Below are 26,383 nucleotides of genomic sequence, written 5' to 3'. Positions count from 1 at the left end.
TCACTGCTCTTCAGTAGTCCTCTGCCGAGCTATCGCTCCTTTCCTGTCAACCCCACCCTAACCAGGATGGACTCTCTAAGGTCATGATGGGGTGCAACTCAATAGTCTAAATATAGTCTAAATATGCCTCCTCTCCTTCGTATCTTTCCCTTCATCCACACTCATGTGGAAGAAGATGTTACTGTAGATCATAATTATACAGACAAGACAGTGATCATCAATGCCTAAACCATATGTAAGACCTTACTGAGGTAAATAAAAAACTAACTGGGACAAGAGATTTCTATTCATGCCAAAATGTTCAATGTCTATTTCCCTTTTCAAACTACTGGGCTGAACCGAGCTGAGCTGAGCTGAACCGAGCTGAGCTGAACCGAGCTGAGCTGAGCTGAACCGAGCTGAACCGAGCTGAGCTGAGCTGAACCGAGCTGAGCTGAGCTGAACCGAGCTGAGCTGAACCGAGCTGAGCTGAACTGAACCGAGCTGAGCTGAGCTGAACCGAGCTGAGCTGAACCGAGCTGAGCTGAACTGAACCGAGCTGAGCTGAACCGAGCTGAGCTGAGCTGAACCGAGCTGAACCGAGCTGAGCTGAGCTGAGCTGAACCGAGCTGAGCTGAGCTGAGCTGAACCGAGCTGAGCTGAGCTGAACCGAGCTGAGCTGAGCTGAACCAAGCTGAGCTGAGCTGAGCTGAGCTGAACTGAGCTGAGCTGAGCTGAACCGAGCTGAGCTGAGCTGAACCGAGCTGAGCTGAACCGAGCTGAGCTGAGCTGAACCGAGCTGAGCTGAGCTGAACCGAGCTGAGCTGAACCGAGCTGAGCTGAGCTGAGCTGAGCTGAACCGAGCTGAGCTGAGCTGAACCGAGCTGAGCTGAGCTGAACCGAGCTGAGCTGAACAAAGCTGAGCTGAGCTGAACAAAGCTGAGCTGGACTTTAGTGCTTTACTGAGCTGGTTACATATCCACCATTGTTGCTAAAGTAGAACCATTCTGTAAAGGACAAGGCGAAATGAAAATATCTGAGACAGCACAGTACAGTTTGGGTCGACGCTGTGATAGACTGCATCACATTTGCTGAGTAGAGTGTTGGAGACTATTTTGTAAATGACATCGCCAAAGTCAAGGATCGGTAGGATAGTCAGTTTTACGAGGGTATGTTTGGCAGCATGAGTGAAGGAGGCTTTGTTGCTAAATAGGAAGCCAATTCTTGATTTAACTTTGGATTGGAGATGCGAAATGTGAGTCTGGAAGGAGATTTTACAGTCTAGCCAGACACCTAGGTATTTATAGTTGTCCACGTATTCTAAGTCAGAACAGTCTAGAGTCATCTTCCTGAGAATCATCTTGCTAATAAACACATCACACATAGGATGATTGACAGAGAGAGACGTAGAAGTGTCTGCCTCGATCATCTCTAACCAAAAGAACATGCCAGGTCCCATTACTGAGAGCTACTCCATGCTCACACAAACTTTCAATTAGATTTTTATTTGTCAGTGTTGTTTGTTATGCTCTTTTCAGTGTCACCTGTGCTAGTAATTCAGCTTGTTGCCATTTGTTGTTGCAATTCAATTGGTCCACTGCATTTCAGACAATTAAAACTATTGTCAACTTGCCTTAACCTGTTGGACAGAAGAGAGACTGCTACTTCTTTTGTGGAAAATCACTCTCTGTGCTTTCAAGATAATGCAGGAGCAGTCAATAGCTTATGTTGCTTGTGCCCCCCTTCTCTCCCTCCTCCTTCCTCTCCTCCTCTCCCTCATTCTCTCCCTCCCTCGTCTGTGACTAGAATACTAATACTGAGCTGCCTGGTAGAGTAGTGCATAGTCATCATGGCCGTCTCGACTGTCTCAGGCATGTGTAAATACCCAGCCTCTCATGGAGGACAATGGCAATTCAATATAAAGCAAATGCTTCATTATTATTGGCTTTGGCATTTTGGCATTTCAGTTTTGAACTGTAAATCTGCAGATTAATACAATCATTATGCTAACAAGGGGCTGAAGGAAGCACACTTCACTTGTGATTGGCTATCAACTGAAGTGTGTACTAAGGTCTGAAGGGTCTTACCCAAAAGATTGTGGTTTCTCAAATAAATTGTTGATTTTGCTGGACAGATAGAATCAACATCAGTGTAGCCTAATCATTCCCCGATTTCTGGATAAATCTATTGCCCCTATATATTTGTTGTGCATCTCTTTTCCTCATTTTAGTATTACTTCGCCCATAGAATATTTTCTGAAGAGCGTGTATGGAGGACTGAAACAGCTGGACAACTCCAGTTCCTGAGAAAAGAGAGATGGATTTAGATCCAGATCATACCATTCCCAGGTCAGAGCCTTCATACCTGTAGTATGGTGGGAGAAAGATACAGTACATCGATGCTTCCACACTGGTACCATTTTAAAATATATATATATTTCACTTTTATTTAACCAGGTAGGCCAGTTGATAACAAGTTCTCATTTAAAACTGCGACCTGGCCAAGATAAAGTAAAGCAGTGTGAACAGACAACACAGAGTTACACATGGGACAAACAAACGTACAGTCAATAACACAATAGAAACATCTGTATACAGCGTGTGCAAATGAAGTAAGGAGGTAAGGCAATAAATAGGCTAATAGTGGCGAAGTAATTACAATTTAGCAATTTACACTGGAGTGATATATGTGCAGATGAGGATGTGCAAGTAGAAATACTGGTGTGCAAAAGTGCAGAAAAACAAAACAAATATGGGGATGAGGTAGGTAATTGGTTGGATGGGCTATTTACAGATGGGCTGTGTACAGCTGCAGTGATCGGTAAGCTGCTCTGACAGCTGACACTTAAAGTTAGTGAGGGAGATATAAGTCTCCAACTTCAGTGATTTTTGCAATTCGTTCCACTCATTGGCAGCAGAGAACTGGAAAGAAACGGAGGCAAAAGGCAGTGTTGGCTTTGGGGATGACCAGTGAAATAGAACTGCTGGAGAGTGTGCTACGAGTAGTTGTTGCTATGGTGACCAGTGAGCTGAGATAAGGTGGAGCTTTACCTAGCAAAGACTTATAGATGACCTGGAGCCAGTGGGTTTGGCGACAAATATGTAGAGAGGACCAGCCAACGAGAGCATACAGGTCGCAGTGGTGGGTAGTGTATGGGGCTTTGGTGACAAAACAGATGGCACTGTGATAGACTGCATCAAATTTGCTATTTTGTAAATGACATCGCCGTAGTGAAGGATTGGTAGGATAGACAGTTTTACGAGGGTATGTTTGGCAGCATGAGTGAAGGAGGCTTTGTTGATTTGGAGATGCTTAATGTGAGTCTGGAAGGAGAGTTTACAGTCTAACCAGACATCTAATAGCAACAAGAGATGTAGAGATGTAAAATAAGGACACCTAGACAGGCCACTGACTCAACTAGATAGGACTGCTGACTCAATTAGACAGGACTGCTGACACACCTAGACAGGCCACTGACTCAACTAGATAGGACTGCTGACTCAATTAGACAGGACTGCTGACACACCTAGACAGGCCACTGACTCAACTAGATAGGACTGCTGACTCAATTAGACAGGACTGCTGACACACCTAGACAGGACCACTAACTCAACTAGATAGGACTGCTGACTCAATTAGACGGGACTGCTGACACACCTAGACAGGACCACTGACTCAACTAGATAAGACTGCTGACTCAATTAGACAGGACTGCTGACACACCTAGACAAGACCATTGACTCAACTAGACAGGACTGCTGACACACCTAGACAGGACCACTGACTCAACTCGATATGACCACTGACTCAACTAGACAGGACCGCTGACACAGCTGGCGCTACATGGTACAAGGATACCAAGGAACACAGCTATATCAGTCGAGGCCCTTCCTCACCAGATATCACCAGATATCCAGTTTGGCTGAGTGCTACCTTTTTAATTCAGCTAAAGCAGATCCTGTCACGTCCTGATCTGTTTCACCTGTCCTTGTGATTGTCTCCACCCCCTCCAGGTGCTGATTATTTTCCCCAGTGTATTTATCCCTGTGTCTCCTGTCTCTCTGTGCCAGTGTATTTATCCCTGTGTCTCCTGTCTCTCTGTGCCAGTCGTCTGGACTCTCATCTGGTTTTGACCTTTTTGCCTGTCCACGACCATTCTCTTGCCTACCCCTTTGGATTAATAAAGATTGTAAGACTCCAACCATTTGCCTCCTGTGTCTGCATCTGGGTCTCATCTTGTGTCGTGATAGATCCAGTTTAAAGCAGTACTTAGGAATGTTTGTTTTCTGTGTGAGATTTCTGTCTTGCAGCATGTGGAGTGGTGTGGTCGCAGTGACAGAAACAGAAAGGTTTTCTCCTACTGACTAACGTGTCTGTATTTATCCCTCACTGCCAAACATACATCTGAAAAATGGACTCAGAGTCAGAGTCAGAGTCAGAATTGCAACATAGTGTTTACTGTAACAGCACTAGTGACTATAGTTTACCTGCATGACTATGCTTTAACCATTGGTTGATCCATGAATACCCCACTGCCTTACAGACAGACTCCCCCAGGCTAAGGTTCTCCCTGGCAGACATGGAAGGCTGGCTAGTCTTGGTAGGGACCATGGAGGATCACGGAGGGCAGGGGGAGATGGCACTGGCCCTCTGTTGTGGGACATATGTCCTGAAAGGGAGCCAGCGTCCTTCTTGCTCTAGACCCAGATTTATTTTCACTCTGCCTCACTGCATTAGAGGAGCCACACACACAGGCACACACAGACATGCTCTCGCTCTTTCTCTCACACACACACACACACACACACACACACACACACACACACACACACACACACACACACACACACACACACACACACACACACACACACACACACACACACACACACACACACACACACACACACGCTCAACTAGATAGGACTGCTGACACACCTAGACAGGACCACTGACACTGTTAATCTTATTTCTTATTCTTATTCATATTTTTTTAAACTGCATTGTTGTTTAGGGGCTCGTAAGTAAGCATTTCACTGTAAGGTCTGTTATTTTTTTAAACTGCATTGTTGGTTAGGGGCTCGTAAGTAAGCATTTCATTGTAAGGTCTGTTATTTTTTTAAACTGCATTGTTGGTTAGGGGCTCGTAAGTAAGCATTTCACTGTAAGGTCTGTTATTTTTTTAAACTGCATTGTTGGTTAGGGGCTCGTAAGTAAGCATTTCATTGTAAGGTCTGTTATTTTTTTAAACTGCATTGTTGGTTAGGGGCTCGTAAGTAAGCATTTCACTGTAAGGTCTGTTATTTTTTTAAACTGCATTGTTGGTTAGGGGCTCGTAAGTAAGCATTTCATTGTAAGGTCTGTTATTTTTTTAAACTGCATTGTTGGTTAGGGGCTCGTAAGTAAGCATTTCATTGTAAGGTCTGTTATTTTTTAAAACTGCATTGTTGGTTAGGGGCTCGTAAGTAAGCATTTCATTGTAAGGTCTGTTATTTTTTTAAACTGCATTGTTGTTTAGGGGCTCGTAAGTAAGCATTTCACTGTAAGGTCTGTTATTTTTTTAAACTGCATTGTTGGTTAGGGGCTCGTAAGTAAGCATTTCATTGTAAGGTCTGTTATTTTTTTAAACTGCATTGTTGGTTAGGGGCTCGTAAGTAAGCATTTCATTGTAAGGTCTGTTATTTTTTTAAACTGCATTGTTGGTTAGGGGCTCGTGAGTAAGCATTTCACTGTAAGGTCTGTTATTTTTTTAAACTGCATTGTTGGTTAGGGGCTCGTAAGTAAGCATTTCACTGTAAGGTCTGTTATTTTTTTAAACTGCATTGTTGGTTAGGGGCTCGTAAGTAAGCATTTCATTTTAAGGTCTGTTATTTTTTTTAACTGCATTGTTAGTTAGGGGCTCGTAAGTAAGCATTTCATTTTAAGGTCTGTTATTTTTTAAACTGCATTGTTGGTTAGGGGCTCGTAAGTAAGCATTTCATTGTAAGGTCTGTTGTTTTCGGCACGTGACTAATACAATTTGATTTGAAATCAGCCACGGTTTCCAAAACACACAGACACACAGAGAGAGAGAGAGAGAGAGAGAGACAGACAGACAGACAGACAGACAGACAGACAGACAGACAGACAGACAGACAGACAGACAGACAGACAGACAGACAGACAGACAGAGAGAGAGAGCGAGAGAGAGAGAGAGAGAGAGAAAGAGAGAGAGACAGACAGACAGACAGACAGACAGACAGACAGACTCCTAGAGACAGAGAGGTCAGTGGTGTCTCTGTGTGGAGATGTAATGATCTGCTTCAGTGTGACAGTAGAGGTCATGCTGGTGATGGACTCTGTTGGCTAGTGAGACAACCAGGCGTTAAACGAAAACCCACATCACATTTGATTAATTCCTTATTGAGTTCGTTATTTTTATTATGTCAAGCCTCGGGCGCTGTCTTTGAGATGCAACCAGCAAGGAAGTGGCCAAACATGATTAAGGGGACATAGTTCCTTGTCTCCTCTTACCGACCATTTGTTGTCATTCTTTCTACTTCGGCTTGTAACGTCTAGGAGTGTTCCATGAGATAGCATAAACAACACCCCCTCATTTCAAATGGTTTAGATTCATTTTAATTGACAGACAGCATAACGTCACGATGAAATGGACACCAGCACATTCACGTATGTAATCAACCTACCCGTCATCGTCTGCTCATTAGTAAGTGAATATCAGTCTACTGTATTACTTCCTTTACCATGGACTGACTGTCTGTGTCCCAAATGGAACCATATTCTCTATATTGTGCACTACTTTTGACCAGGGCCCATATGGCTCTGCTTGTCAAAAGTAGTGCACTATATAGGGAATAGGGTGCCATTTGGGACACAACCTCTGACTGATGTTGCTCAGGGAGAATCTGGTAACATAGACAATCACTTACTGTCCTGGAGGAGAAGAGGGTAGAGGAGGGGAGGCAGGGGAGAGAGGAGAGGAGAAGATGGTAAGCAGGGGGAGAGGAGGGGGACGTAGGGGGGAGAAGAAGGGAGAGGAGGGTAGGCAAGGGGGAGAGGAGGGGGAGGCAGGGGGAGAGGAGGGGAGAGGAGGGTAGGCAAGGGGGAGAGGAGGGGGAGGCAGGGGGAGAGGAGGGGAAAGGAGCGAGGGCCAGGGGAGGCAGGGGCGGTCTTCACACACACAGCTGTCACCACCACACCGCTCAATGAATTAAGGATCAACAGTGCTACAGTACAGACTGATGGCGTAAACACAAAGCCGGGCTGTCTCCATCCTCACCGTTCTGGAGGAGCTCTCAGGGGAACTGGAGCCAATAGTGGCAGTGGAGCTCAATGCTGTTGGAGACGACATGTCTGGAACTCCTTCCCTATGTTATCCACTAACTGATTGCATATTGAGGGATTGAGAGATCGACTGATCGACTGTCTCTCTCTCTGTCTGTCCATCTGCCTCTCTGTCCGTCTGTCTGTCTCTCTGTCTGTCCGTCTCTCTGTCTCTCTGTTTGTCTGTCTGTCGGTCTCTCTGTCTGTCCGTCTCTCTGTCTGTCTGTCTATCGGTCTCTCTGTCTGTCCGTCTCTCTGTCTCTCTGTCTCTCTGTTTGTCCGTCCGTCCGTCCGTCCGTCTGTCTGTCTGTCCGTCTCTCTGTCTGTCCGTCTGTCTGTCTCTCTGTCTGTCCATCTCTCTGTCTCTCTGTCTGTCTGTCGGTCTCTCTGTCTCTCTGTTTGGCCGCCCGTCCGTCCGTCTGTCTCGGTCCGTCTGTCTGTCTGTTCGTCTGTATGTCTGTCTCTCTTTCTGTCTGTCAGTTTGTCTCTCTGTCTGTCTGTTTCTGCCTGTTTGTCTCTATATCTATCCGTCTGTCTTTCTGGGAAATAAGGACCACTAAATCAGTGAGGAAGCATCTTTAAAATGTTGAGATGCTACGCAATATGACACACACACACAGCACCTGCAGTGCTGACTGGGCGTCTGAGGAATAACGGACACTGTAACCAGGGGAAGCGACAGGCAGGAAGTGATGAGGGATGGATGGCCGCCAGAGAAGAGAGGCTGACACAGAAGAGCTGAGCTCCACATTTAAACCCCAGCTCATTAGAACACACACACACACACACACACACACACACACACACACACACACACACACACACACACACACACACACACACACACACACACATAAACACACACACACACACACACACACATAAACACACACACACACACACACACACACCCACAGCCTTTAGTGAGGCTGCTGTGTATGAATTCACATATGCACGCATGCACGCACGTACACTCACGTACACACACAGACACGCACAGACACAAACAAACACCCTCCTTTGGGAACGCAGACAAACCTCACTATGTAACATGGTATCACGGTGTCAGTAAAGCTGTCTTTCTCTGGCTTTGAGATGTCATTTTATAACACCATGATCACACTTTCCTTCTACCTCTCCCTCCATTCTACTGTTTGATCATAATGCTGACCGGGTAGAACGCCAGAATGATTCCTGTTCTATAGTGGCCGGTTCTTGGTTTTTCTATACAACATCTACATAGTGGTGTAAAGTACTTAAGTAAAAATACTTTAAAGTACTACTTAAGTTGTTTTTTGGGGTATCTTTACTTTACTATTTTTATTTTTGACAACTTTTACTTTTACTTTACTACATTCCTAATGACAATGATGTAGTTTTAGCTACATACATTTTCCCTGACACCCAAAAGTACTATTACATTTTGTATTCTTAGCAGGACAAAAACATTGTCTAATTCACACACCTATGAAGAGGACCTCCCTTACTGTCTCTGATCTCTGATTCAATAAACACACATGCTTCATTTGTAATGTTGTCAGTGTTGAAGTGTACCCCTGGCTATCCGTAATACAAATAATACAAAATAAAATGGTGCCATCTGGTTTGCGTAATATTAGGAATTTTAAATGATTATAATTGTACTTTTACTTTTGATACTTAAGTATATTTTAGCAATAACATTTACTTTTGATACTTAAGTATATTTAAAATCCGATACTTTTAGAATTTTAATCAAGTAATATTTCCTGAGTGACGTTCACTTTTACTTGAGTCATTTTCTATCAAGGTATCTTTACTTTTACTCAAGTATGACATTTGGGTACTTTTTCCACCACTGCATCTACAGCTACATTGATTTCTATTCTAGTTTATTCACACTTCAAATCACCATGGCTCTTTTTCGATGTATCCTTCCTCGATTCCTCACATCCTCTCGTCTTGCCTCCTTCTCAAAAGGCATTGGATGAGAAGGTCTGAGGGACTTTCTCCTCCACTACAGTTGAAAAGGAGGCAAGGAGATAGGAAGCAGAAAAATGGACTAACAAAGAGCCCATGCCTTAGCTATTCATTCAAATACATGATTTAAAAAATGTAATGTAAAGCTCACTCATATCCACACAGTGTATTTAGTGCTCAATTACAATCATATAAATCTACTTACCTCTACATTACCATTACTGTAAGTTATTGACTACAGGCTAAGGGAAAAAAACCTGGTCTAAGTAGTGCACTATAGGAAATAGGTTGCTATTTGGGACAAAGACATAGAGTCATTATAGAGCATGCCGTTAGGTTTTTAATCATTGCTAAGTGCCGTACTGTCAAAAACGTATCACTCTGGTAAAATCCCAGTCCTCGTGAAGACATCATCAGTCTTTTCAGCATTATAACGTCTGATTAATAATTCAGAGTCCGGTTATTGATCTGCTCCTCTGGTCCCCTGCAGTTGACACATGAGGAGGACCGAGGACCGTAGATCAGCAGAGAGAGTCTCCTCTGGTCCGGTCCCTTTGATCTGTTGCTCTGCTGGGTGCTGCACCATGCACACACACACACACACACACACACACACACACACACGCTAAAGTACGCATACACACATGCAGGAAGGCACACATGGATATACACACACACACAAATCCTACCCAGGTTCTGATGTCAGCCAGAGGATCTGGGCCCAGTCAATAGAGAAATCTGATGGAAACAGAAGTTAAGATGTCTTTAGAGAAGGACAAGACCATTCAGACAGACAATAGGATCTGAGCTCAGAAATAGCAGCTTAAGGGTCCTGGGGACGCATTTATAAAAACCTTCATCCATAGCAACAATGTGAATGAAATTGTGTGAAAAATGTCAATTAAATTGTGTAATTTATAAATGCTAATTTGTGAACAACACAACTTTATTCATCGGTGTATCCATTAGATAAACCTGATTTTCTCATATTTTAAGAAACTATTGTACACAGAAAAGGTTGTATAAGTCTAAGAACATTTCATAAAGGAGACCCTGGGACAGTTGAACAATGGGATATTCTATTCTGACTAAAGAATCTCCATGAGTAACACCCACTTCGGTCAGTGACACTCTCTACAGAAGAAAAGACTAAAAGACTTCAGATTACAAAATTAATAGTTAACTAATGGTTAACTAGTAGTTAACTAATGGTTAACGAATTATTAACTAATAGTTTACTAATGGCTAACTAATGGTCAACTCATAATTAATGAATGGTTAACTAATGGTTAACTAATGATTAACTAATAGTTAGTTAGTGGTTAACTAATGATTAACTAATGTTAACTAATCAATAACTAATTATTAACTAATGGTTAACTAAAGGTTATCACCAGAGTTGTATTTATAGTATATGGCTCTGGATAATGCACATATCTTTAAATATATTTATCTTGGGATTGTAAAATAAAGAATATCACACCACCCTGCCCCTTAACTCTCTGACCTGTATACTTGGAAGAGACAAATGACAGTAATTCCCCCATGGAATCCCAGTTAATAGGATCCAATTACAAAACAACAGTTGAAAACTATTCTGATTTGACTCTACTGTTTATAGAGAGGGTGTTAATGCTTCAGCCTCTCAGAAACACATACACGCTGTGGACAGCCCACTGACCTTGGCCAGCTGCCGTGTGTGTGTGTGTGTGTGTGTGTGTGTGTGTGTGTGTGTGTGTGTGTGTGTGTGTGTGTGTATGTGTGTGTGTATGTGTGTGTGTGTGTGTGTGTGTGTGTGTGTGTGTGTGTGTGTGTGTGTGTGTGTGTGTGTGTGTGTCTGTCTGTCTGTCTGTCTGTCTGTCTGTCTGTCTGTCTGTCTGTCTGTCTGTCTGTCTGTGTCTGTCTGTCTGTCTGTCTGTCTGTCTGGGCATGCAGAAGTGTGTATGTTGGAGGGATTGAGGGATGGTAAGGAGGGGAGGGATGGTTGGAAGGTTGGAATAGCTGAGATAATTCATAAAGGAGAGAAGCAGCATGTCTGTCTGGAGGAAAGGGTGTGGCGGGCAGGTTGATCTGTGCTCTAACAGTTGTCTGAGGTTAGAACTAGCACATAACTCATTTGAGGTGATGCAGTTGTACGGTATTGTAGCCTATAGCCAGCCCTGGGTGTTGTTTGTACGCTGCATGAATTTCAATCGGGAGCGAGATGGGGTTATAGCAAAAGATTTGGTCCTACTGCTCACAACATACAATGTATATAAAATACTTTAACTGTAATTAACATTAAGTTACAGGCTACAGTAATAGTAATACCTCACTATTCTTTGCATCGATACTGGGGTGATCTGCTGATAAAATACAGGAAGAACCGATAGAGATATTCATTGTAATTCCCAAGTAGTAATATAATTTAATATTGTCCCTCTGTAGGATTGCTTTTATTTCCCAGAACCCATTGTTGAAGGCTATTTTTACATCAGAGAATAGTCATGTTATAATCCAGTCAAAACAGAGACAGTGTACAATGTCAAAACTGCCTTTCCTACTGTGAGACAGAGGCACTTCAAATTGGTCCAAGGAATTGTATTATCTCTCTCTCTTTCTTACACACACTCACACGTGAACACATACACAAACCCTCTCTCTCTAGTGTTATCTATCTCCTGCCTATGCTTATCTTTCTCTCTCTCTTTCTTTCCCACTCTCTCTCTCTCTTTCCCACTCTCTCTCTTTCCCATACATCGCTCTCTCGCACTCTTTCCCATACTCTCTCTCTCTCTTTCCCACTCTCTCTCTCTCTTTCCCACTCTCTCTCTTTCCCATATATCACTCTCTCTCTCTTTCCCATACATCTCTCTCTCTCTCTTTCCCACTCTCTCTCTTTCCTATACATCGCTCTCTCTCCCTTTCCCATACTCTCTCTCTCTCTTTCCCATACTCTCTCTCTCTCTTTCCTATACATCGCTCTCTCTCCCTTTCCCATACTCTCTCTCTCTCTTTCCCATACTCTCTCTCTCTCTCTTTCCTATACATCGCTCTCTCTCCCTTTCCCATACTCTCTCTCTCTCTTTCCCATACTCTCTCTCTCTCTCTCCCCCTCTATGCCAAGTGTAAGTGTGGATGTTGTGGCACTGTGAGTCTATTTCAGTCTGGGCTGTCCCACCCAGCAGCTGCTGCTTGAGTCACAGCTGAAAGTCCCTTCACACTAGTCCAGCCCATCCCCTCCCTTCAGCATCACTCTACCCACGACAGGCCATTTCCACTAGTCCAGCCCATCCCCTCCCTTCAGCATCACTCTACCCACAACAGGCCATTTCCACTAGTCCAGGTCATCCCCTCCCTTCAGCATCACACTACCCACAACAGACCATTTCCACTAGTCCAGCTCATCCCCTCCCTTCAGCATCACTCTACCCACGACAGGCCATTTACACTGGTCCAGCCCATCCCCTCCCTTCAGCAACACTCTACCCACGACAGGCCATTTCCACTAGTCCAGCCCATCCCCTCCCTTCAGCATCACTCTACCCACGACAGGCCATTTCCACTAGTCCAGGTCATCCCCTCCCATTCAGCATCACACTACCCACGACAGGACATTTCCACTAGTCCAGCCCATCCCCTCCCTTCAGCAACACTCTACCCACGACAGGCCATTTCCACTAGTCCAGCCCATCCCCTCCCATTCAGCATCACTCTACCCACGACAGGCCATTTACACTGGTCCAGCCCATCCCCTCCCTTCAGCAACACTCTACCCACGACAGGCCATTTCCACTAGTCCAGCCCATCCCCTCCCTTCAGCATCACTCTACCCACGACAGGCCATTTACACTGGTCCAGCCCATCCCCTCCCTTCAGCAACACTCTACCCACGACAGGCCATTTCCACTAGTCCAGCCCATCCCCTCCCTTCAGCATCACTCTACCCCCGACAGGCCATTTACACTGGTCCAGCCCATCCCCTCCCTTCAGCATCACACTAACCACGACAGACCATTTCCACTAGTCCAGCCCATCCCCTCCCATCAGCATCACTCTACCCACGACAGACCATTTCCACTAGTCTAGCTCATCCCCTCCCTTCAGCATCACACTACCCACGACAGGCCATTTCCACTAGTCCAGCTAATCCCCTCCCATCAGCATCACACTACCCACGACAGGCCATTTCCACTAGTCCAGCCCATCCCCTCCCATCAGCATCACTCTACCCACGACAGACCATTTCCACTAGTCCAGCCCATCCCCTCCCTTCAGCATCACTCTACCCACGACAGACCATTTCCACTAGTCCAGCTCATCCCCTCCCATCAGCATCACACTACCCACGACAGACCATTTCTACTAGTCCAGCTAATCCCCTCCCATCAGCATCACACTACCCACGACAGACCATTTCCACTAGTCCAGCTAATCCCCTCCCATCAGCATCACACTACCCACGACAGACCATTTCCACTAGTCCAGCTCATCCCCTCCCTTCAGCATCATTCTACCCATGACAGACCATTTCCACTAGTCCAGCTAATCCCCTCCCATCAGCATCACACTACCCACGACAGACCATTTCCACTAGTCCAGCCCATCCCCTCCCATCAGCATCACACTACCCACGACAGACCATTTCCACTGGTCCAGCCCATCCCCTCCAATCAGCATCATTCTACCCACGACAGGCCATTTCCACTAGTCTAGCTCATCCCCTCCCATCAGCATCATTCTACCCACGACAGGCCATTTACACTGGTCCAGCCCATCCCCTCCCTTCAGCAACACTCTACTCACGACAGACCATTTCCACTGGTCCAGCTCATCCCCTCCCATCAGCATCATTCTACCCAGAAAAGGAGTCCGGACTCTTAGGTTATTGAGGTGATCATTATGTTTTTATTGAATATTATGTATTACTTATTTGTATTTTATCCAACACATGTGTACCATATGTGTATCATTTAGATGATTATATATGAGCCAATCGCAGTGCAGGCTTTTCTCCTCCCCCCACCTAGACCCACCCATCCAGTTCAACCGAGTGGTGTGGGTAGGGTCGCTGCAATAACCAATAAGATGGTAATCAAGCCACCATGTTGCTGGGATGGGAAATTAAATGATGACCAGAGCCACCTGGGACTGGGAGCATTCATCAACAGGCAGATTGGATGTTTGGATATAAACAGGGTCAGTGCTCAGGGCAGATTGGATGTTTGGATATAAACATGGTCAGGGCTCAGGGTAGATTGGATATAAACAGGGTCAGTGCTCAGGGCAGATTGGATGTTTAGATATAAACAGGCTCAGGGTAGATTGGATGTTTGGATATCAACAGGGTCAGGGCTCAGGGTAGATTGGATGTTTGGATATAAACAGGCTCAGGGTAGATTGGATGTTTGGATATAAACAGGGTCAGGGCTCAGGGTAGGTTGGATGTTTGGATATAAACAGGGTCAGGGCTCAGGGTAGGTTGGATGTTTGGATATAAACAGGGTCAGGGCTCAGGGTAGATTGGATGTTTGGATATAAACAGGGTCAGGGCTCAGGGTAGATTGGATGTTTGGTTATAAACAGGCTCAGGGCAGATTGGATGTTTGGATATAAACAGGGTCAGTGCTCAGGGTAGATTGGATGTTTGGATATAAACAGGGTCAGTGCTCAGGGTAGATTGGATGTTTGGATATAAACAGGGTCAGTGCTCATGGTAGATTGGATGTTTGGATATAAACAGGGTCAGGGCTCAGGGCAGATTGGATGTTTGGATATAAATGGGGTCAGGGCAGATTGGATGTTTGGATATAAACGGGGTCAGGGCTCAGGGTAGATTGGATGTTTGGATATGAACAGGGTCAGGGCTCAGGGCAGATTGGATGTTTGGATATAAACGGGGTCAGGGTAGATTGGATGTTTGGATATAACAGGGCCAGGGCTCAGGGTAGATTGGATGTTTGGATATAAACAGGGTCAGGGCTCAGGGCAGATTGGATGTTTGGATATAACAGGGCCAGGGCTCAGGGTAGATTGGATGTTTGGATATAAACAGGCTCAGGGCTCAGGGTAGACTGGATGTTTGGATATAACAGGGCCAGGGCTCAGGGTAGATTGGATGTTTGGATATAACAGGGCCAAGGCTCAGGGTAGATTGGATGTTTGGATATAACAGGGCCAGGGCTCAGGGTAGATTGGATGTTTGGATATAAATGGGGTCAGGGCAGATTGGATGTTTGGATATAAACGGGGTCAGGGCTCAGGGTAGATTGGATGTTTGGATATGAACAGGGTCAGGGCTCAGGGCAGATTGGATGTTTGGATATAAACGGGGTCAGGGTAGATTGGATGTTTGGATATAACAGGGCCAGGGCTCAGGGTAGATTGGATGTTTGGATATAAACAGGGTCAGGGCTCAGGGCAGATTGGATGTTTGGATATAACAGGGCCAGGGCTCAGGGTAGATTGGATGTTTGGATATAACAGGGCCAGGGCTCAGGGTAGATTGGATGTTTGGATATAAACAGGCTCAGGGCTCAGGGTAGACTGGATGTTTGGATATAACAGGGCCAGGGCTCAGGGTAGATTGGATGTTTGGATATAACAGGGCCAGGGCTCAGGGTAGATTGGATGTTTGGATATAACAGGGCCAGGGCTCAGGGTAGATTGGATGTTTGGATATAAACAGGGTCAGGGCTCTGGGTAGATTGGATGTTTGGATATAACAGGGCCAGGGCTCAGGGTAGATTGGATGTTTGGATATAACAGGGCCAGGGCTCAGGGTAGATTGGGAGATATTTTGAAGCTTGATGACCAATCTTGTTTTCAGGTCCTTCAGCAGTTGTGTGTACCCACTCCAGCAGCTGATGCATACCAGCCATTTAGGGGTAATGAGAATGGTTGTGTCCCAAATCACACCCTATTCCTTATATAGTGCACTACTTTAGACCTGGTCAAAGTAGTGCACTGGTCAAAAGTAGTGCACTACATAGCTAGGGAATAGGGTGCGATTTGGGACGCATCCAAAGATTGTTAATCTGACAGGGAGTTGGAGAGCTGGTTTGTGAGGGGTTTGTCTGTCTCACACCCCTCTCTCCTCTCCATCCAGCCCAACATTTCATTGGCTGTATTGATCCAAGACTGACACACACACACCAATACGAACACACAGACACATTTGCTCACTTGCATGCACTCACTTACCCACAGACAGACACATACAGACACACACACACAACACTGATTACTGAGCCTGTGGACTAATGCTAAATCCCCATCAGAAAGGGAATTGGCTGCCAACAGCACATCTGAGCAGATACGGCCTTCAGTACAGTAGCACACATACATTCAGGCTGATGGAGGGAAACTAAAACACAGATATGAATACAGCAGATCAGACCCTTTGACTGGATCTGAAATGGGTGTCTCTGTTTCTCAGTATTTTTGCTACTTGTAATTGTCATCTTTGAAAAGCACCCTTACGGCAGATTATGAATGGTTCTCGATGGCGATTCACTAACCTATAATTTAATATTTGATTGCCTCCCCTTTAGATCTTGGACCTGTGTTTGTTTCAGTGTGTTATAAAATGAGAGCCAGTACCACTAATGAGTTCCAGACTGTCATGTCCAAGACAAAACAAGAACGTGATGTTTAGTATATGGAAAGGAGGGACACCTTAACAGAAGTGTGTACTAAAAATGTGCCAGGGTCTGAGCTCATCTCTGATGGCCAGATTCTGACTAAATTACTCTAGGTTTTAGTTCTGGGTTAACCGGGCACACTGGTCTGATGCTCTGATCGAGCCCTAGATACGAGACAGATAAGAATATATTTCTGAAAATACTGGCTAGTCAATGGCCACACTCCTCTCTCTGCCAGTGAAAAGGGTTAAATGTCTGCTGGGGCACTGAGCTTGTCCCTGACCATCGGCCGAACACCGGCTCGGTTGTGCCAATGTTTTACCATACCGTACAGCCTTCTATCGACAAATTCAATATTCTCTCACATTGGTGCCCCTCCCACTCACTCACTCGCCCACAGCCCCACGCACACTCAAATGACACTACGAGATTTCTCACTCCCCGTTCGCTACCCTTCGTGCCGCGCTCTCTCCCCAGCATCACAGAAGGTAGGTGTCAGTGGAATATGTATTTTACCTCCATAGCCTATTTGTGTCATGTCATATTTCCGATGTTCTATACCTCGCGGGACTGCATGGTTCCTTCCTAAAAAAAGGAATTAGCCTACTGGACTGTAATGGTAGGCTAGTATATTCTGCATTGGTTTGGATTGCGTGTCAGTGAAGATGCCTTGTGTTCTCTATTTGTACGATCAAAATGAAATACAACAGAATTATATTTTGTAGGTTATTGTAGTAGTCTAAATTTGAAAAAGCAATCGCTACTCTGGCCCTGCGTATAGAGACCGTGGAGGAATCCCGAATCCGATTGCATAGGAAAGGAAGGATTAACACATTTGGGTATTTGCCAGTTTGTTAATGTTACCCCCGGTTTTAAGAGCTAAAGGCCTGTATGAAAAACACAGACTAGGATGAAGCAGCTCTGTATGGAAATGTGAATGATAGCCTATTTCACATAACAGGTAGATTTTAAAAGGGATAAAACGATGGCGATGTAGTTTAGGCTATGTGAAATATACCGATTTTGAAAAGCACAAAAATAGGCATATTCACCACCCTTATTAGACACGAGCACTAGAATATGTCGAAGATGTTGGTCCACAGCATGATTAACGAAGTGTCAAGATATGGCGCTGTCTTGCGGGTAATTCGGACGAGAAGAATTGGGTGACCCAAATCTCGATGCGATTTATCCAACCGTCTATAAACAGCGTATCTGCCGACCTGTAGGCCCTGGCAGCAGCGGAGTTTCATAACCAAAATAAAACCCGAATGGTCTATGAGTCACAAACCAAAGTAACCCACTGTGCATCAAAATGCAGTGTAGATGCTTCTTGACATGCTGCCGTTCCTTTCATTCCACAGAAAGAATGTTACGTCAACACAGCAGCACATTTGTAGGTCTACACTACACGACAAGGCTACATGAATAGATATGTCTTTGAGTAAGACAGGGCGCTTTGAATGACACTCAAATGCAACAATCACAGTGAAAACAAGGATGTGCATGGCTGAAGTTTCATTCTAGGTCTGGTACTGTAGTTATAGAGCTTGGATAATACTTTAGTATATACTAAGAATCATATCATTGTTATTATTGGAATTTAGACTGCATATCAATTCTGAATAGGCTTCTGAAACCAGAAGAAACCAATAGTGAAAATGTCTATTTCCCAAAGGCAGAGACACACCTGAGGATCATACATCGCAGAGTCCATGTAGTCATATTAAATACAATGAGCAGGCCTAGTGTATTGCATACATTTACTCATTAAACATTTTCTTGCTTTTAGTGGAATTACCTTTTTTGGACATACATGGTTCATATCAGTTATGGGTTCTTTCTCTTCTTAATAGAACCATCATCTCAGGCCTATCTCAGTGTCCAATAACCAGATACCATGACAGAGAACATAGTGACCTCCATAGGTGTAGGATCTTAATTTGATCACTCTTTTTTCACTGACAATTTTCCTGCAGATGAACTTCATGATTTACATAAATTCACTGAAAACCTGCACTTACACATAGTATTGCACTTTTCATGTAGCCTAATTTTGGCCAGCTAATAGCCTAACCACCGATCAAACAATGTTATGGACTAAACATTAAAATCCTGTTGCAGAAGTTTTCTTTTGCTGCTACAATACTGGTCAAATTAAGATCCAACATCTGTAGGTGTGTCCCATTTGGTGCCCTATATGAAAGCTATTAACTCTTGAGTATGCCACACCTGTGACACTGGGTCAGTGTTTCCTAGTCTACATCCCAAATGGCACCATATTCCCTAGTGCATCATCAAAAGAAGTGTACTACATAGGGAATAGGGTGCCATTTGCCACACAGACATACTTTCAGTTCCAAAACCAAGATCTTTAAGGAGGGGCAAGATGTGCTAACTGGTTTTATATGTCTCATATTCAGAAACTTTGCAGCCTATCAACAGTTTTATTCTCTCTGAGCTATCCCACTAAGTGTCTTTCATGATATAAATGTCTGGTAAGTGCACTCTGACAAGAAAAATCATTGTAAACAATATTGTAATCCCCAGCACAGCTGATCTCAATTGCTTGCTTCCAACATTTCCTGCTCCCTAAAAGCTGAGCTTTACATTTTCACCCTCTACAGGGAATTATCTTTTAAATTATCAATAAAAAAAACCTGGTGATTGAGCAGACTCAAAGGTGATTTAAATGTACAACTAAAAAAAAGTAATTTCTCATTTAAGACAGCATTTATACTGTGGCAATATCATCATACAGGTTATATCAATATCATCATGCAGGTTATATCAATATATCATACAGGTTATATCAATATATCATACAGGTTATATCAATATATCATACAGGTTATATCAATATCATCATACAGGTTATATCAATATATCATACAGGTTATATCAATATATCATACAGGTTATATCAATATCATCATACAGGTTATATCAATATATCATACAGGTTATATCAATATATCATACAGGTTATATCAATATCATCATACAGGTTATATCAATATCATCATACAGGTTATATCAATATCATCATACAGGTTATATCAATATATCATACAGGTTATATCAATATCATCATACAGGTTATATCAATATATCATACAGGTTATATCAATATATCATACAGGTTATATCAATATCATCATACAGGTTATATCAATATCATCATACAGGTTATATCAATATATCATACAGGTTATATCAATATCATACAGGTTATATCAATATCATCATACAGGTTATATCAATATCATCATACAGGTTATATCAATATATCATACAGGTTATATCAATATCATCATACAGGTTATATCAATATCATCATACAGGTTATATCAATATATCATACAGGTTATATCAATATATCATACAGGTTATATCAATATCATCATACAGGTTATATCAATATATCATACAGGTTATATCAACATATCATACAGGTTATATCAATATATCATACAGGTTATATCAACATATCATACAGGTTATATCAATATATCATACAGGTTATATCAATATCATCATACAGGTTATATCAATATCATCATACAGGTTATATCAATATCATCATACAGGTTATATCAATATATCATACAGGTGATATCAATATATCATACAGGTTATATCAATATATCATACAGGTTATATCAATATCATCATACAGGTTATATCAATATCATCATACAGGTTATATCAATATCATCATACAGGTTATATCAATATCATCATACAGGTTATATCAATATCATCATACAGGTTATATCAATATATCATACAGGTTATATCAATATCATCATACAGGTTACATCAATATATCATACAGGTTATATCAATATCATCATACAGGTTATATCAATATCATCATACAGGTTATATCAATATCATCATACAGGTTATATCAATATATCATACAGGTTATATCAATATCATCATACAGGTTATATCAATATATCATACAGGTTATATCAATATATCATACAGGTTATATCAATATCATACAGGTTATATCAATATATCATACAGGTTATATCAATATCATCATACAGGTTATATCAATATCATCATACAGGTTATATCAATATCATCATACAGGTTATATCAATATATCATACAGGTTATATCAATATATCATACAGGTTATATCAATATCATCATACAGGTTATATCAATATATCATACAGGTTATATCAATATCATCATACAGGTTATATCAATATATCATACAGGTTATATCAATATATCATACAGGTTATATCAATATATCATACAGGTTATATCAATATATCATACAGGTTATATCAATATATCATACAGGTTATATCAATATATCATACAGGTTATATCAATATCATACAGGTTATATCAATATATCATACAGGTTATATCAATATCATCATACAGGTTATATCAATATATCATACAGGTTATATCAATATATCATACAGGTTATATCAATATATCATACAGGTTATATCAATATATCATACAGGTTATATCAATATATCATACAGGTTATATCAATATCATCATACAGGTTATATCAATATCATCATACAGGTTATATCAATATCATCATACAGGTTATATCAATATATCATACAGGTTATATCAATATCATCATACAGGTTATATCAATATCATCATACAGGTTATATCAATATCATCATACAGGTTATATCAATATATCATACAGGTTATATCAATATCATCATACAGGTTATATCAATGGAAAACTCATATTACTTTTTAATTTGTCATTTATGTAATCCATGAATTACAACTTGTCTAATAAAGCAGGCCATTCAAAAAGGAAAATAAAATATCCCTGAACTGTCCACATATAAAATGTGGAACTAGATCAAGCCAATCGTGATTGAGTTATATAATCTATTTTCTAATCAAATTAAATTGTAGTCTAATCAAGTAGCATGGCAACAACAGGAGATCAGCTCATCTGATACTTAATTTTTGTGGGTTTTTGGTTGAAATCAAGATGATTTTAGCATGCAGGTGCATGTAATCCCCTGTTAGTTGGGTTTTAAAAAAATCAGCGATAACACATAGTTTGGGTTAAATTCTGCCTGTTGGTTGCAATTGCCTCGCTTAGTTTTCGTTGAGCGGTGATTAAGGTGAGATGCGTGGTTGTTGCCCACAGCCTCTTCACACTGACGGTGTTTGAGTTATTGATCTCTTACAGATATTAATCTAATCAGGATTATCGACACTAGGTCTGTGTTTATTCCATTTAAAGATGCACTATGCAGAAATCGTCCACCATTTCCTGTTTGCTAAAATTCTAATAACAAGTATATTAAATCATTGTACCTTCTAAGCCGCTGTGAAATATATTTTCAACAACCCAAAATATTGTACTTCCAGCTGTTTGAAACTGGTGTACAAATCCGAAAAAGATGCAAAAACAAAACTTAAGAACAGGTACCATAGAAATTGTACACATAGAACAGATATACCACTTCTTAGACTTGCTTTCAATAAGTATGCAGATCTATAACTCACATTTCTATGTGAATTTGGAGGGTCACCCAAAAAGTCACATATTGCAGCTTTAAGAATATAACAATTATGTCTGGAACAATTAATTTCTAATCCTGTAACAGACGGTTATGGATGAAGATCGTCATTAAAATAAAATAACCATCATGACGGCCGGGCATTCATGAGGATGAGTCCGTTTCTGCTGTAACGTGAACTCTACAACGTTGCTCCTTGCTGAAACAAGCAAGTTGTTGTAGAAAACAAGTCTTTGGCTGCCTAGGCGATGCCCCCCTCCCTGACGCAGCAGCACATGCCGTCACGAGCAGAGAAGAGGAGAAAATGTGCATGTTTTTGTTGTTGTTGCTATTCGAATGGTTATTACAGTGACCGGATCATTTGGGGAAAAGGAGATACCTAGTAGTTGTACAACTGAATGCATTCAACCGAAATGTGTCTTCCGCATTTAACCCAGCCATTCTGGGGAGCTGCCTTAATCAACGTCCATGTCATCGGTGCCCAGGGAACAGTTGTTGTTGGGGGTTAACTTGCCTTCGCTGACCAATTAGTTGACTGAAGTGTGTGAGTGCTGGGGGGAGTACACTCCTTTGTTTACACTTGCAGTCCATCATTGCTTTGCGTCCTAGTATGTGATTTCCCTGATAGTAGTCTCCCCGAGCTGTGTGTCCCCTATAGGTTCTCCTGAGCCAGCTAGTTATATGACAGGGTGATGGAGCAGGGGTCTAATTGATTAAGCAGAGAACAGGAGAGAATTATCAGGTACTCTGAATTATCCTGCTCCATACTGCCACTAAGAGCACCTTACCTCTGGTAGTGTGACACTTAGTAGGGGGTAAACCCAATGACTGTATGGATCCACCCCCTCATTCTTTACCCCCATTCCTCTCCCATCAACCCCATATGGGCAGTGATGGACCCCTCAGGACCCCTCAGGTCATATCAAGGGCATGCCATTCATCAATGCTGCTAGTGTTATGATATAATATGTGACTGGAATATTAAGTATTTGAAAGGCATACCCACACACTGATATAGGGAATGTTAATGGGAATTTCACCTAATGTCCAGGGAATGTTTTTGGTTTGCTAGGTATGCTGCCAAAAAGTGTCATTTTCTTTTTGATTTAGTGAGCAATGGCAATGTTTTGATCTATGCCTGGTTTTCTGAGTATTGTATTCATTCAGCAAATATTGTCATTGTCCTCTATGTTATCTGTACCATTTATTCAGAGTTATGTAAATCCTTCTCTGGAATGTCCGCAAGCAACGTTTCTCACCCACTCAACATTGCATGCAATGTGTGGTGAAGCAGGGTTCTAGGAGAATCCTGCCCACGGAGTCAGAGAACATTACATACAATACATTGGACATGGCCTAGTGTTGCCACTGCAGTTCACACACACACACACACACACACACACACACACACACACACACACACACACACACACACACACACACACACACACACACACACACACACACACACACACACACACACACACACACACTCACACACACACACACACACACACACACTCACAAATGTAGACATACACACAAATGTATATACCCTGAGCATACCAAATATTAGGAACACCTTCCTAATTGAATTGTATGCCCCTTTTGCCCTCAGAACAGCATGGACTCTACAAGGTGTCCGAAGCATTCCACAGGGATGCAGGCCCATGTTGACTCCAATGCTTCCCACAGTTGTGTCAATTTGGCTGGATGTCCTTTGGGTGGTGGACCATTCTTGATGCACATGGGAAATTGTTGAGCATGAAAAACCCAGCAGCGTTGCAGTTCTTGACACAAAACGTTGTGCCTGGCACCTTTCGTCTTGCCCATTCACCCTCTGAATGCACACTATAGACAATCCATGTCTCAATTGTCTCAAGGCTTAAAAATACTTATTTATCCTGTCTCCTCCCCTTCATCTACACTGGTTGGAGTGGATTTCACAAGTGACATCAATAAGGGATCATAGCTTTGACCTGGATTCACCTGGTCAGTCTATGTCATAGAAAGAGCAGATGTTCTTAATGTTTTGTATACTCAGTGTACAAATGCACACACAAATCCTCTTGCCTTTGCTGCCAGGCCAAATGCTCACAGTTGACATCGCTCAGGTGGCATAAGAGCACATCAAGAGTTGCTGGACTCAACTCAGCGATGAGTGGGCAGAAAAAATGCATCTCTGCCAGCTAGCCAGGCATCTTGTTATTGTTGTGCATTCCAAAAGGCCCTATTCCCTATATAGTGCACTACTTTAGACCAGAGCGCTATGCACCCTGTTCAATAGAGGTGCACTATAAAGAGAATAGAGTGTAATTTGAGATGCAGCCTGAAGCTCACCCATCACCCATCAGTCAGAGGCTGAGCTATCTCTCTCTCTCTCTCTCTCTCTCTCTCTCTCTCTCTCTCTATCTCTCTCTCTCTCTCTCTCTGTATCTCTTTCTCTCTCTCTCTCTTACTCTGTCTCTCTCTCTCTGTCTCTCCCCCTCTCTCTCTCTCTCTCTCTCTCTCTCTCTCTCTCTCTCTCTCTCTCTCTCTCTCCCCCTCTCTCTCTCTCTCTCTCTGTGTCTCTCTCTCTCTCTCTCTGTCTCTCTCTCATCTTTTATCCCTTGACGCCTTGTGGAGGGCCGTTGCTCACTCCCCCACCCACCTTCCCATCACCCATCAGCCATCACCCATCAGCCATCAGTCAGAGGCTGAGTTATCTCTCTCTCTCTCTCTCTCTCTCTCTCTCTCTCTCTCTCTCTCTCTCTTATTCCTTGACGCCTTGTGGAGGGCCGTTGCTGACTCCCCCACCCGCCTTCCCATCACCCACTCACTCTTAGACATCTCACTTGTGTTTATCAAGTGGTGAGTCCAAGGCTTTGGCTGGATTTTATTGCTCTTTTAAAAAGAAAAGGGCATGAGATGGAGCCAGCAAAACGTTGTTTTGGTAACACATCCTTTTTATGTCCATCAGCATGGCAGCGAAGACACAAAATGGCTTCCTGCCTGGCCTGTAATTTACTGGATGAATTAGGGCAATAATTAGCTAGAATGAGATTGATCATTTGCAGCTTTTATGAAAGGAATGTTATGGAAGTCTGACTGTGTAGAGTTCTTTCAGAATGATTGCATTGCTACTCAACTCAAATATAAACCTCTATCACCAACAAGGATATATGTCTGTGTTTGTAAGCATTTGTATACAATACTTAATTGCTAAATATTATTTCAGCTTTTGTCACAGTAGAAAATGACACAATCTTTGCATGAATTATTTAGTAATAGAGCCCAGTGTCTTTCACATAAAGGTATGTCTCCTTCACACTTTGACTCAGCAAAATAGCCTAAACTGCTTCCTTGGCTATATTCTATTATGTTTAGTCATCAAACAACTCTGGCAAACAACACACTGTCACATCAGAAAAGCCTTACACGTGGCCTAGTACAGTCACCCTGTGCTCACCCTGTCACGTTCTGACCTTAGTTCTGTTGTTATATCTTTGTTCTAGTATGGTCAGGGTGTGAGTTGGGTGGGTTGTCTATGTTAGTTTTTCTATAATTTGGGATTTCTGTGTTCGGCCTAGAATGGTTCTCAATCAGAGGCAGCTGTCAATCGTTGTCCCTGATTGAGAATCATACTTAGGTAGCCTGGTTTCACTTTTGAGTTGTGGGTGTTTATTGTCAGTGTTTGTGCCACACGGGACTGTTTCGTTTGTGTCGTTTATTGTTTGTTTGTTGTTTTGTATTTCAGTGTTGATTTTGATGAAACATTATGGACTCTTACCACGCTGCGCATTGGTCCTCCGATCCTTCTCGCTACTCCTCCTCAGAAGAGGAGGGTGAGATCCATTACACACCCTCCAGTTCCTGAACATTAAATAAATATCTGCTCACTATTTGGCTCATTTCAGAATAGAGTACCTTTTGGGCAGAGTAATTTTATAAAATAACTCTTTATTTCACCTAATT

At 42.6% G+C, this 26,383-nt stretch overlaps 1 protein-coding gene across 7 annotated transcripts in view; it reads left to right on the top strand.

Annotated features, from left to right (window-relative positions):
* Positions 1-26,383, top strand: part of LOC110506834 (microtubule-associated protein 1B) — a 64,224-nt gene that overhangs the window by 10,721 nt on the left and 27,120 nt on the right. Inside the window, exon 1 of one of the 7 annotated variants that reach the window (XM_036981086.1) lies at positions 17,182-17,371. The exons of the other annotated variants lie outside the window; for them this stretch is intronic. Coding sequence (XP_036836981.1) covers positions 17,197-17,371 — 175 coding nt within the window. The 5' untranslated portion in view covers positions 17,182-17,196. Of the gene's footprint in view, positions 1-17,181; positions 17,372-26,383 lie in introns of those variants that run through there. 7 annotated transcript variants of the gene reach the window in all.

The sequence above is a fragment of the Oncorhynchus mykiss genome, chromosome 6 (assembly GCF_013265735.2).
Source record: "Oncorhynchus mykiss isolate Arlee chromosome 6, USDA_OmykA_1.1, whole genome shotgun sequence".
NCBI lineage: Eukaryota > Metazoa > Chordata > Actinopteri > Salmoniformes > Salmonidae > Oncorhynchus > Oncorhynchus mykiss.
The sequence above is the reverse complement of the archived record's forward strand: the minus strand, read 5'-3'. Positions and strand labels throughout refer to the sequence as shown.